Source organism: Neomonachus schauinslandi, chromosome 10, assembly GCF_002201575.2.
Source record: "Neomonachus schauinslandi chromosome 10, ASM220157v2, whole genome shotgun sequence".
Classification (NCBI taxonomy): domain Eukaryota; kingdom Metazoa; phylum Chordata; class Mammalia; order Carnivora; family Phocidae; genus Neomonachus; species Neomonachus schauinslandi.
The window spans coordinates 38,738,344-38,752,381 of NC_058412.1; the positions used below are offsets into that span (position 1 = coordinate 38,738,344).

The 14,038-nt window shown below is 44.2% G+C and overlaps 1 protein-coding gene across 1 annotated transcript in view; it reads left to right on the forward strand.

The window, feature by feature from the left end:
- The window catches only part of REEP1 (receptor accessory protein 1), a 51,998-nt gene that overhangs the window by 11,525 nt on the left and 26,435 nt on the right, over nt 1-14,038 (forward strand). Inside the window, exons 3-5 of the mRNA XM_044918878.1 lie at nt 2,549-2,625; nt 9,192-9,312; nt 12,269-12,382. Of these exons, the coding sequence (XP_044774813.1) occupies nt 2,549-2,625; nt 9,192-9,312; nt 12,269-12,382 (312 nt within the window). The remainder of the gene's footprint in view (nt 1-2,548; nt 2,626-9,191; nt 9,313-12,268; nt 12,383-14,038) is intronic.

Genomic DNA, 14,038 nt, shown 5'->3' on the forward strand with positions numbered 1-14,038 from the left:
TTAACTGATTGAGCTACCCTGGCGCCCCTCTATTTGTCTATTCTAAGAATAGATCTACTTATCTATTCCTTAAGCAATAACACTGTCTTGATTATTGTAGCTTTATATTAAGTCCCAAAGGCAGATAGTGTCAAGTCTACAACTTTATTCTTCTTCAGTATTGTGTTGGCTATTCTTGGTCTTTCACCTTTCCATAGCAACTTTAGAATCAGTTTGTTGGCATCCACAAAAGAATTTGCTGGCATTTTGATGTGGATTGCATTGAGTCTCTAGATTAATCTGGGAAGAAAGAACTGACGTGTTGATAATACTGAGTTTTCTATTCATGAACATGGAATATCTCTGCATTTGTTTAGATCTTTGATTTCTTTCATCATGGTTTATAGTTTTCCTCACATAGACCTTTTACATATTTTGTTAGACATATTCCTGGGTAATTTATTTATTTTTGCTGCTAATGTAAATGGTATTTTAATTTCAAGTTCCAGTTGTCCAGATATGTAGGAAAGCAGTTGACTTTTTTTTTTTTTAAGATTTTTATTTATTTATTTGACAGAGAGAGACACAGTGAGAAAGGGAACACAAGCAGGGGGAGTGGGAGAGGGAGAAGCAGGCCTTGACCCTGGGATCATGACCTGAGCCAAAGGCAGATGCTTAACGACTGAGCCACCCAGGCGCCCCAGCAGTTGACTTTTTTAAGACTTCATTTTGAAGTAATCTGTGCACCCAATGTGGGGCTCAAACTCACAACCCTGAGATCAAGAGTCAGATGCTCTACTGACTGAGCCAGCCAGGTACCCCTGACTTTTATATATTAACCTTGTATTCTGCAATCTTGCTACAAGGTCACGTTACATTCTTGTAAACAATGTTGAGTTTTGTTCTAGTCTGTAGTTAAATTCTGTAGATCATCTTGACATTGTGGCAGTTAAGTTTTACATTTATTGGGGCAGGAGTATTTCAGTTTTGTCCCTTAGTCTTAGAGCTGATCTCTTAGTCCTGGGATGTAATTTTTTACATTAATTTACTAAGATATGGCCTTTTAGATGTTTCAGTGAAAATTCCCAGATGTTTACCAAGCTCCTCCACTTGGCAAGACTTGAACTCTGAACTCTATTTTTACTACAGTGGGAAGAAACTAAATTTCTGCTTACCTTTTTCAGCTTTCCAACTTTTTTTCTCAGCCACCTTGGAGTATTTCCTGATTCTGTGCAATTCAGGGGCCAGGCAAAGACTTAAAGGAATTTATATATGGATTTTGGAGCCTGCCCCCTTATAACTTCCCTCTTTGGGATTTTTTCCTCTTAATTTCCAGCTTCTCTAGCAGTCTCAAATTTCATTCTCCAGCTCTACAGACACGAAGACTATAGGTTTCTTTTTGAGTTCTCTCTGTCCCATGATTTGCAGGCTGGGGATTGTCCCCAGCCATATCAACATGGATCTATCCTGGTGTGGTTTCCTTCCAGTTTCTACCAGCTTTTGATAGCTTTCTAGTGCCTTCAAGGAGTTGTTTTTAAATGTTTTGTTCAGAGTGTGTTATTGTTGTTGGTGGGAAGGTTAGTCAAATGCCTTACTCCACCATCACCAGAAACTAGAAGGAGCAGGCTAAGGAATTTGGACTTTATTCTGCAGGCTGGAAGATTTTAAATCAGGGAGTAGTTTGATAAGTTCTTGGTTTGGGGAGATTAGCAAAGGGGTGGTTTATAGGATGAGTTGGTGAGGGGGAAGTCAGGAGACAAGGAAGCAGTTAGAAGACTTACAGTAGGGACGCCTGGGTGGCGTCGTTAAGTGTCTGCCTTCAGCTCAGGTCATGATCCCAGGGTCCTGGGATTGAGCCCCACATCGGGCTCCCTGCTCAGCGGGGAGTCTGCTTCTCCCTCTCCCACTCCCCCCGTCTCGTGCTCTCTCTCTCTCATTCTCTCTCTCCCTGAAATAAAATTTTAAAAATCTTAAAAAAAAAAAAAAAGAAGACTTACAGTAGTTCGAGAGACAGGGGTCCAAGGCCTCTACTGGGGGAGAGAGGCGGTTGAAATGGAAAAGGTTGGTCACATGGGAGAGATTAAAAAAAAAAAAGATCTAGTTTCTGTGAGGGGATGTGAGACTTTTTCACAGGAAAGCATTCCTAAGTGACCACCATTCCATTCCAGAAAGTCTGGTCTGATTAAAGTTCATTCCAAAGTATATCTCTGTTAAGGCCTGGAGAGTTTACTAACCTGGTGTTAATCTTGGTAAAATGACCTAACTAAATCCTGAGTCTCTCCTGGTCTGCTGGTCTCCCTGGCTCACGTGAAGGCTACAGATAGTCACCCAGGATCTACTTTGACCTTGAGCCGGGGTTATTTGTGGAAACAGCCTGTTTGCCTCCAGCCCCAACGTCTGGAGTGGAACTGGAAACAAGCTGTGGAAGGACAGGGAGAAGGGGAAATGCAGTATACACTGCCTGGACATGCCTCGGCATCCACTGTCTGAGCTTCTTGTACTTGATGTTGGGCAGCCAGCCATTTATCCTTGACCTTTTCTACTAGCGTGTTGCTTTCTCTTTCAACAGGTCAAATGGATGATGTACTGGATTATATTTGCACTTTTCACCACAGCAGAGACATTCACCGACATCTTTCTTTGTTGGTAAGTACTCCAGGACTTGGGACTTTTCAAGGGAAGATGTTGCCTAGTATCAATGGAGAGGTGGGAAAGGTCTAGAAGCACTTTCAACCTTACTTCAGAACAGAGAAGCAAGTGCAGGGATGTTAACTGGGATAGTTTTAATAAATTAATTTATAAAGTTGCTCTTCAAGTAAATATTTGTTCAATGACCTTATAAGAGCAGGTATTGTTCTTATAATATAATGATATAATGATGGACAAAATAAATACAGTTCCTCAATTAATGTAGTTGGCAAGGAAGTATTCATATATAAAAAAAAAAAAAGGAAAGAAACAGTACACACAAGTTGCCCTTTAACTAATAAAAGTGGGTTTCTCTCAAACACCATTCACTCTCACCGTAACTCCTATTCACAATTGTATATACTTTTAACATATTTATGTGTATATATACATACATACATATACACATATTTTTTCTTTTTTTAATGATGGCATTATAGTATACATAACAGTTCTCATTTTGTTTATTAGATTTATTTTTAAAATACTTTCATGTAAGCATAAGTAGATCTCCCTATTTTTTTTACATGGCCACATGGAATTTCATGGTATAGATGGACCATAATTTATTTAATCAATCCCCTTTTGATGGAAAATTTTTTTCCTTATAAACAATGCCACTATAGCAATGGAGCAAGTAAAAAATTATAAGCTAGGTCCATGTATTGATATATTGCATCTTTTAAGGTGAAAGAGGCTGTGAATAATATATAGCATCTTGTTTCTATTCAAAGGGCCTGAGTTTCCCTGTACACATGTGAATGTATACTAAAAGTAGTTTGGAAATACCCATCCATTAACCAGAGTTATTTCGGCAAGTTGGAATCATGGGGTTGGTTTTGTATTTGCTGTGTTGTATGAATGTTTTACCGTGATCGGTTATCATGAGAGAGAATAATAAAAATATTTCCATTTTGGAGAAAGCCCTTACCCAAAGAGGATCAGTATGAACTTAACCTCCAGAATGTCATAGGCCAAGGATGAGACCTGAATACCACTTCTGTGAATCCGGTTTTGGATCAATGGTTTTTAATGCCCTTAGTATGTAGTTTTCCCCCCAAAGGAGGCTGGCTTTCATCTCCACTGGGAAATAGATGTCTCAGCTATTGTGGACTCAAGCTCTAGGGAAGAAATGTGGATTACCTAATTTAATATGTTGGTGCCATGCACCCAGACAAACAACAGACTCAGGATGGGGCTGAGTCTCCAGGAGTCTCCAGGAGTAGAGAAGGAACTCTGTTGAGCCATCCTTTGTCTTCCCCAGGCCGCAGGGGCTGGTACTAGGAGTCAGACCCCATATTGTACAGAGCTGCATTGGGGAGGTTCCTGCTCCCCACGTTGATGAGGAAAACAGGCCAGGCCCAGTGAGGACTATGTCGTCAGTTAAACATCATGGCTGGTCCTCATGTCCTCCAGTCTTCCCTCTGAACAATGTCCTGTGTGTGGTGCTGGGTGGCCTCTTGCTGTACCCCCATCCCTCCTCGTGAATATCATGGGGGAATAGTGTTAGTCTTACGAGCTCTTTCCCAGGGATATCGGCATTTCTGTCTCACTGCTTTTGGCTAAGTAGAAATCTGGTCTAATAATGGATGCGCCCTCCCTGGTAGCTGGAGTATGTTTTTACTCATGGCCCTGGAACTTTCGAGTTTCATACTTAATAAATGCTTATCAGCTATTTCTGGAGTTGATTTGATTTTGATTTTGGGGAAGTGTATGAGCTTTCCATTGCTGCCGTAACAAATTGTCACAAATTTAGGAGCTTTAAAACAACAGAAATGTATTATTTTAGTTTCCGTGAGTCAGAAGTCCTGGTAGAATCAACTGAGTCCTCTGCTCAGGGACCCACGAGGCCAAAATCAGGGTGTTGGCCAGCCTGGGTTCTTATCTGGAGACTCTGGGGGAGATGCCACTTCAGGCTTATTTGGATAATAGGCAGAATTCAGTTCCTTGTAGCTGTAAGACTGAGGTCCCCATTTCCTTGACATGCGCCTCCTGCTTCAGCTTCAAGCCAACAATGGCATGTCAGATCCTTCTCATGCTTCAGATCTCTGCCTTCTGCTACCAGCCAGAGAAAGAGCTCTGCTTCTGCTTTTAAGGGATCATGTTATTAGATTAGGCCTACTCCCAATAATCCAATATAATTTCCCTATTTTAAAGTCAGCTGATTAATAATCTCAATTACATCTTCAGAATCCCCTTTGCCATGTGAAGGGAACATATTTGTAGGAGTAACATCAGGATGAGAAGGTCATGGGACCAAAATTCTGCCCACCACCGGAGGGCCTCTGATACCTGGTGTTTGGGTGCAATCCCCCTCTTCCTGATCCACGTGGAGGCCTCATCTGGCCCATCTTAGTGGGAGCTGTCCAGCGGGTTTATGTATGGGAAGTGAGGGTCTTGTCCATCTTCTGCAAGGAAGAGGTTGGGAACCTTCCCTGCCTGGTTTAGCCCACAGTCTGGTCATGCCCTCAGCCTCCTTTCTCTTTCCCCGCAAGCCTGCAGGTATTACAGGTCAAAGTTGTCTTCGGGCAGAGTCTTCCAACTCCTTCCTCCCTCTTGCTCTGGGAATGGCACAGAACAGGCTGATCAGACAGACAGAACCCTACTCCCCTCCTTCCAGGGACACGGACACCAGCTTGGCAGCTCTGCACTCTGTTTATAATGAGAGAGAGAGAGAAATTGAGAGATTGAGAGAGAGACTGAAGCTTCTGTTATTCCTGGAAGCACCTTCTGGCTTCCTGGGAAGCATCTTTAACTTTGGTTCACTTCCAGGATTGGAGATTGCCCCCCCCCCCTTTATATTCCCTCCCTCCTCACTCCTCGCTCATCCCCACTGCCCTCTTTCCTCCACTCCCCTAGGGCAGTTCTCACTTCATAGTTAACTTTTTTAAAACTTTCTATTGAATATAAACAGCATTCATATATGGTCACAGGAGACAGGATGGTCTCTTGTCCACAATATCCATAGGCAATTTCACTTAGTTTTTTAATATTTACAAAACACTATATCATGTGGCAAAATGAAACTGAAACAATACACTAAAAAGTAAGGCCCTCCTCCCCCAGGCCTTCATTCTCTCTCCTCTCCCCAGGGATATGACTGTTAAAAATTACTTGTGTTTTCTTCCAGAAATTTTCTGCACACATTAATTGCATGTGTTTTGACAATTTCATCACGTGTCCAAACCTCTTAGGAAACAGTTACCCCTAGGGAGTGTGAAGGCATAACATCAGAAGGGTGGGAGCCTGCACCTCCCCCATGCACCCTGGGGCTGTGCACCTCTACCTGGGGGAGGCTAATACATCCTAGAGGTCAGGACAGTTCAAGGGCTTATCATCAAGGAATGAGCAGGGTTCTTCTCCACTTCTTGGGTGAAGGCTGGAGCAGCGGTAGGTCAGGTGGAAGGTGACTTGATTGGTAGTGATAGCATTGGTAGAGCCAAGTGAGCCTAAGGCCTCTGGGAAGTACAGGGTCTGAGTGGCTCAACTGGGAGACCCTTATGATACCTGACAAGGGCCTGGTCCTGGGGTGATGATTGCAGGGACAGTTTGAGATCATCCCCCCAAGTATACTGGTGTGTGTGTGTGTGTGTGTGTGTGTGTGGTGGGGGAAGTGTGGTGTGGGGAAAGGGATTATAGAATATTACCGTGTGTGTTTGGGGGGTGCTAAAGGAATCCTATATACCCACTTGATTGTATATCTTAGGTGTCTGAAGTCTACTACTGATGTTTTTGCTTTTGGAAAAGGGACTAAAGGTCTGGGATGGGAAGAAGACTCTTTGTTGTATACTCTTTTGGATATCTGAATTTTTAAAATGTTATGCATGTATTACCTATTAAAAAAACATCTTTTGGGCGCCTGGGTGGCTCAGTTGGTTGAGCGACTGCCTTCGGCTCAGGTCATGATCCTGGAGTCCGGATCGAGTCCCACATCGGGCTCCCTGCTCAGCAGGGAGTCTGCTTCTCCCTCTGACCCTCCTCCCTCTCATGTTCTCTGTCTCTCATTCTCTCTCTCGCAAATAAATAAAATCTTAAGAAAAAAAAAACAAAAAAACAAAAAAAACATCTTTTACATAAGCAATAAAAGTGGTGCTGTGTGATAGATCCCTTGGGATTATGTGTGTATCTTGTATTGATGCCTGAGCTTGCTAGATTCATTTGCTTTCCCCCTGGAGTTGGTAAATAGTTGTTTTCAAGACAAAATTTCCTTCATTATTAATCACTGGAGGGTTCCAGTGTAGGAGAATCATGCCTCTGTCCCTTCAGCCTCTTCTCTGGGGTGGCTGTGAAAATTAAACAGTCTTGACATGACAGTGTCCTGAAGTTGCTGAGGGAATATTCGGGAAGAGCCTGCCAGAGGCAGAAGGCAGTGGACCCGGGACCTCGATGAGGAAAGCAGAGTGGGTGGAGCTGCTGATTTGGGGGTCTGTGTGAGAGTTGAAGGCTCTGAACTGACTTGCCAGAAATCGCTCTTTATTTTCAGCTGTGTTATGGGGGGAGAGAGGGTGAGTGGGAGGAATTTACTTTTCTGAGTCTTCAGACTAGCACAGGTGTGCTTTTCCCTCAGAGCATCACGTTTTAAGGGTACCCGCGATTTGTTTTAATCAGGTATGGTAAGACACATAGACTCAGAAATGGCTGTCTTGAGGGAAGAAGTTTGTTAAACTCACAGATCCCTAGAAACAGGAGGCACAGCAGGTCAGTCAAGAGGCAGAGGTAGGAAGTGTGGGCAAGAACCTTTATGGTGGTTTCCACGGAAGGAACGGGCAAGGCAGGGTAAATATGTTTGGGATCAGCTAGTCTGAATAATTTCAGTGGGCTCTGGGGTGTTGGGGCTGTTGCTTGGTGGCCGGTACCTGGCCCTGGGGTGATTAGAGCAGCTGGAGAGTGGCCCAGAGTGTGAGAGCTCATAAAGGAGGTGTTTGGGGTATGGGCTCTGGATTGGTTGGTTTGCATATGAAAGGCTTGCTTGTGCGCTCGTTGTTTCCTATCTTTAGGAATTGGCTAACCCAGGGAGCGGCAGTCTCTCCAGAGTCAGGAAAGTCCCATGATGCCAAAACATCAGAATAAAGAAAATAAAAAACATGGCATTAGTACACAGCAGGACAGCCAAATACCATTGCACAGGTTGTACATAGCACAAGATATCTGGCCAAGGTGAGAGGTGGGGCTGAAATTCAAATGAAGCCCCGTTCACTAGTCCCACGCTCGCAGGACTGCGTCCAGGTGAAGGGGCTGGCTTTTTCTTACACATACAAAGGCACCACGTGGGCTGGCAGAGGCCCATTATGACACTTGTCTCAGGTTGCTGTTCTATGTCATTTGTGATTATTTGATCAATCTCTGTTTTCCTGCTTGGACCATCAGTTCTAAGGATGCGAGACACTCTTACCTGTTTCCCACTAGACTGAAAGCTCCAAGAGAGCGGGGATCAGGTCTTCTTTATTCACCATTGTGTCCTCAGGGCTCAGCACAAGCTGACACGTGTTGGTGCTGGTAAGTGTTTACATGATGAATAAATGAATAGTACATAGGACTTCTGACTCCAGAATTGTAGGTTACCTGCACCCTGAACTCTTCTCTTGGCACCAAAAAGATCAAGTTCTGTTCACCTGCCATAGAATTGATTAGGGTGAGTAGCATCCTCTTTGCTGGCAAGAGTTAGGCTCCTGTCCCTGCCTCTTTTGGGACCGAAAAGACAGCCAAGAAGGGGAGGCTTTTTATTCTCAGTCTGGAGATTCTCTGTCAGTTCCTCCCTATTCTAAATCCTCCAGGGGTTTGTGCCTTCTTGGCCACTGGTGAAGAGTGAGTGACTAGGTGTAGGACACAGAAGGCCATGGCCTTCTGAACCTGCAGGCTGTGGCTGGAGCCCCGGCTCCAACCTCAACAAGTGGAACCCTGCAGGAAGCCCCAGGGGTGCCAGGCATGGCCATAGGGTGATTGCTGGAGAGAAGCTGGATCCCTGGCTTGCTCTGACAAAAAGAGAAAACAAGAACCTGCTTTCAAAAGAAGCCTTGGTTGCGGGGGCGAGGGCGAGGGGGCACTGTTGCTGGCTGGCTCAGTCAGTAGAGCCTGTGACTCTTGATCTCGGGGTTGTGAGTTTGAGCCGCATGTTGGGTGTAGATTGCTTTAAAAAATAAAATCTTAGGGCACCTGGGTGGCTCAGTTGGTTAAGCGTCTGCCTTTGGCTCAGGTCATGATCCTGGAGTCCCGGGATCGAGTCCCACATGGGGCTCCCTGCTCAGCGGGGAGCCTGCTTCTCCCTCTGACCCTACCCCCTCTTGTGCTGTCTCTCAAATAAATAAATAAAAATCTTAAAAAAAATAAAAAATAATAATAAAAAACAAAATCTTAGAAAAAGCGGAAAAAAAAAAAAAAAAGGAGGCCTTGGGCTTTTGCTCTGTGTTTACACTTCACCGGGGGCCTGCAGCTAGGTGTGGGCAGGAGAGGTGTCTGCGCTGCAGGGTCTCAGGGCCGTGTTGCCGAGAACCTAACCGAACGTGTATTTTCTCATCTCTCTCCAGGTTTCCATTCTATTATGAACTAAAAATAGCATTTGTAGCCTGGCTGCTATCTCCCTACACAAAAGGCTCCAGCCTCCTATATAGGAAGTTTGTACATCCCACGCTGTCTTCAAAAGAAAAGGTAATTTATGCTGCTCAGCCTTTCACTCCTTCCAGCAAGTAAAAAATTTAAAAAGCGATCAGTAAAATGGACAGAGTGTTTTATTGTAGGAGACCCTAGAGTGTCTGTTTGCCTCCAACAATTTGTTCCTTCTAATCTTTTTTTAAATGTATTTTTCTGACATGTTTAGAAATCATGGTGAAATCCTCAAAAAGATGTTATGTATCATTGCTTGTTGAAAACCACTTCCATAAATTGAAACAAAAGACAACAAAAGATCCACTCATGATTCAACTCCCCAAACTGAATTTCCTTCCTTTCAACATGCTCAGCTCCTGTCCTTTTATAGATGTGATTTTTACGTAGACTAGTAAAAAATACTTTTAAAACATACCATAGGAAAACGGAAGCATAAAGAGATTAAATGACTTGAACTAGTGCCCAGATAGCTACCAACAGACACTGGAAGATAAGAAATTTCTTGTACAGTGTTTGCTTTATTGTTCAGTGATAAATATATGCCTACCAATGGAATCCCTGCTATTTTGGTAATTATCAGTTGGTAAGTACTAATGATAGCAGTCATAAAATTTGTTTCATGGCTATTTACCTTTTGTATTTATTTTGCTTCGAACTACTTCACAAACATCTTTGCAAGGAAAATATAGACTTGTCTAATGCCAGAGATGGGAAAAACAAGATAGGGAAAAAATTACAGGAAAGGGTCAGCAATAATTAAGAAATCAAGTAAGAATTACAACTTAAATCTCTTAAAAAGAAATTTAATTCGAGCTACTTATAAGATAATGGCACTGTCTGTAAAATGATTTTTTGCTTAACATCTCTGCTGAACTTAATTTGCTGGATTTGCTTTCACTGGATTGTTCTTTTTTTTTTTTTTAAGTTTTCATACAATAATAAATGCATTACCTCGTCTTACTAGTTTGCTTTGATAACTTTTTTATGCATACCAGTCTATAAGTCTTCCTTAAAATAAAATTCTAAGTGTACCAAAAAAGCCCCCCCAAATACCAAAACATGTCAGAAACACTTAATATAGATACAATATTTAAATTCTGAGATCTTAAACATGTTTGCACATAACCCATTTGTACTTGATCTTCGTAAAGATTCATGAACACCACAGTACATAGAGATTAATTTCTTCTTTTGACTTATTGTCTTAGAATAGATTGCCAAGAGCATGATTATTGGGTCCAATATTGTATAATTCATTAATTATATTACATGATCTTCTAAACTGATTGGGATATGATTTTTAACATGAAATAGGAGCACTGTAGATGGCTTTATATGTAAATTTCTATTGTTTCTGAAAGTTGAGTACTTTGGACTTCTTGGGGGAGGTTTTAGGGGAACATATTAATTGGATGAGCAGACTACTATAGACATTTCTGAGAACCCTTTTAGGAGCTAGGATACAGCACTGCCTATCTCAGAAGGGTGGGTTTTGAGGAATGGGATCTCTCTCTTGACCTGGTTGTCAAATACCTACTCTTGGCACTTCCCTTTCCCCAGACGCTGGGCTTACCCTGAAGCCACCAATGTCATTTCCCTTGAAGTGAAGGTGACTGACTCTTATGAGCTGCCAAGAATCCCTACCAGAGGGTGTCTGGGTGGCTCAGTCGGTTAAGCGACTGCCTTCAGCTCAGGTCATGATCCTGGAGTCCCGGGATCGAGTCCCGCATCGGGCTCCCTGCTCGGCGGGGGGTCTGCTTCGTCCTCTGACCCTATCCCCTCTCATGTGCTCTCTCTCTCTCATTCTCTCTGTCTCAAATAAATAAATAAAATCTTAAAAAAAAAAAAGAATCCCTACCAGAGTCGGTCAGGGGTCACAATGAAAACTTAGTGTGGTGAATTCCTGGGGAAGTCTTAAACAAGGAATGCACAGGGGTTGACCGTCTCACTTGATACCTCAAAGCAGAGGAAATGCACTGATGTACTGAACTTCAAATGAGATCAAGGCCAAGTGTCATTGTATTACTGAACTCTGAAATGAGCTACTGTGATGTACAAAACAGCTGTTCTTAAAACAGTGACAACAAAACAACCCAACCCAACCCAAACAAAAAGAATAAGCCAGAGTTGATGCAAATTTGAAGTAAACCACTCTTTTGGTCCCTGAAGGAAAGAGACTTCAATCCCCTTTCCAACCTCCCCGCTGACCCTGGGGATATTGTTGAATGACTTCTCATTTCTGCTTTTATTTCATTATCTGTAAAATGATCTCACTTATCAACAAAAATAGCACTATCTCTTTCTGTGTCCTCATCTCTCCCCTTGATACCTACGTGGGAGGGATTTGGATATAGTATGAAATAGCTACAGAATAGTAGAATTTCAGAGCTGCCAGGGCCTGACCCCCTTGAGATAGGAAGATGACAGTGCTTCTCACTTATTGAAACCAGCCACTGTGCTAGATGCTTTTCTGGAATGGTCTCATGTAATCCTCACTGGGCTCCACGAGTTAGGTACTGTCACTGTCCTCATTTTTCTGAAGGCCAAACACTTGCTGAGGCCTGACAGCCAGTTAGTGGCAGGTCTGACGTTAGATGCTGGATTCTTGGTATTCTCCACCTTCAGTTCCTTCAGTGTCTTAGAGAGTGGCTATGTGTAGAATGGCAGGATCGTCCACATCCAGGACCCCTGGTGCCTTCCTGGAAGGTTAGAGGACTTTAGGAACAATCCTAGGGTATTGCTCGAAGAAAACCTTCCTGGATCAGTAAGTTGCTGTTTTTTTGAAATTCCTCTTTCACTTCCCTGTATCTCTTCCATTTCCCTCCCTCCTCCTGTCTACCCTCCCCGCAAACACACACCCCACAGTGCCTATGACTTTTCAGTCCCAGCGAGAATCCATGATTGGGCAAGCTGCCAAGCCCAGTGCTCAGAAGGGAGGAAAGAACAGAGCTTTATTTGAACCTTCCAACTCAGTGTGCCTCTGTTTATCCTTCAACAGGAAATCGATGATTGCCTGGTCCAAGCAAAAGACCGAAGTTACGATGCCCTCGTGCACTTCGGGAAGCGGGGCTTGAACGTGGCGGCCACGGCAGCAGTGATGGCTGCTTCCAAGGTACTGTGTGTGTGTGTGTGTGTGTGTGTGTGTGTGTGTGCGCACGCACGCGCGCGCGCGCCGGTGGGAGGAAGGGGGGTAGCCTGAGCACCACAGCCGCGTGAGCATCTCCACCCCTCCAACCCTCCCTCCCACCCTGCTCATCACCCACACAACTCGCATAGGACAGGCATAGGACCCCTCAGTGGTTCCTCATCTTTTGGGGGTCCCTTTGAAAATCTGATGGAAAAATTGGTGAATCTTACCCCCAGAAGATTGTGCACACACACACACACACACGCTCACACACACAAATGATGTGTGCAATATTAAGAGGTTCCCCGAGCTCCTGAAACTCATGATGGGTCCCAGATTAAGACCTCTGAATTACTTGGAGCTTAAGCCTGGGGGAAAGAGGAAACGAAAAGGGAGGGAGTGAGCTCTTCTCTGCAGTTTCCCAGGGTCACTGGGAGAGACCCCTAAACTCAAAATATAGCCAAGTGGGAAGACGACCTGAGTGAGTGGGTGGCTCTATGCACACATGGCCCAGCAGACCCAGGGGGAGGAGCCCTGGGTCCCAGAGGAGGTGAGTGTTCAGACATAGAGGAGGAGGATGTGTGTAGTAGCGGCAGCTAGAGCTGGAAGACGTTTGAAGTAAACACGGGTCGCTTGGGACATTGGGATGTAGACCTCACTTCCGTCTCTTTCCATCCGGCCCCCTTCATGTCCTCTGTGGTCCTTCCTAGTAGCTTCTTCTCACGTCACCTTCTCCTTGTCGTTGTATCAGTTTCTCATTGTGGGCTCAGCCCTGAAAAATTACATTGGTAGACACTTCCCCCAGAGGAAATCCAGCAGATTGCCTTGTGTTTCCTGGTGACAGTCTTTACCCCCAGTCCAAATGTGGAGGAGGGGTCTACCTTCAGCTGGGGGTGGAGGAGAGGCAGTTATACTAATGTTTGGGGAGACACACTGGCTGGGAGGTGAGTTGTATGAGCGAAGGGAAGCTGTATGTCTTAGGTGGTGACTGAGGGTTTTAGGCAAGGAGGGGCAGAGTTGTGAAAGGCCTTGGAAGAGGACATTTGATACCGACCTTGGTGCTCCATGGGCTCTGAGTGGATGGTTGGATGGAGCGTGTCGACAGGCAGCTGGGTCAGGGGACCGAGCCCGGTTTTCTGTGCCCTGAACCAAGAGAAGCACATTAGGAGCATTTCTGGAAGAAAGACTTACCCCTTGGGGCTGAGCGTTTGTTTGAAAAGTACCATCCACCTGAAGTCAAGGAGTTCTGCAGACAAAGGCTGAGAGAGAGAGAAGGAAACCCAAAGGGAATGATTCCTATTCAGAGAAGGACCAGCTCCTTCTATAACACAGAACTGTAGTGAGGTGTCCCCCCTCCAATAGCTGCTGGCAAGATGATGGATCCCAGTGAGTATCTTTGGAGGGGACATTCCGTTTTGGTATCCCAAGGAGATGTATCAGGATTTACAAAGAGCAGTGAATGCCGAGATCCTTCTGTTTGAGATGTAACCATTTTGTGCTTTTATTTTTAAGCTGAAAGATAAGAGAACTCAGAATCACTAAATTCTTAATTCATCAGGCCAACTTTGCAACACAAAGCTACAGAAACCTTCTCTCGGCCTCTCTCTCTACCCCATCTCTTCTGCTTCTGAAGCCTGAAGG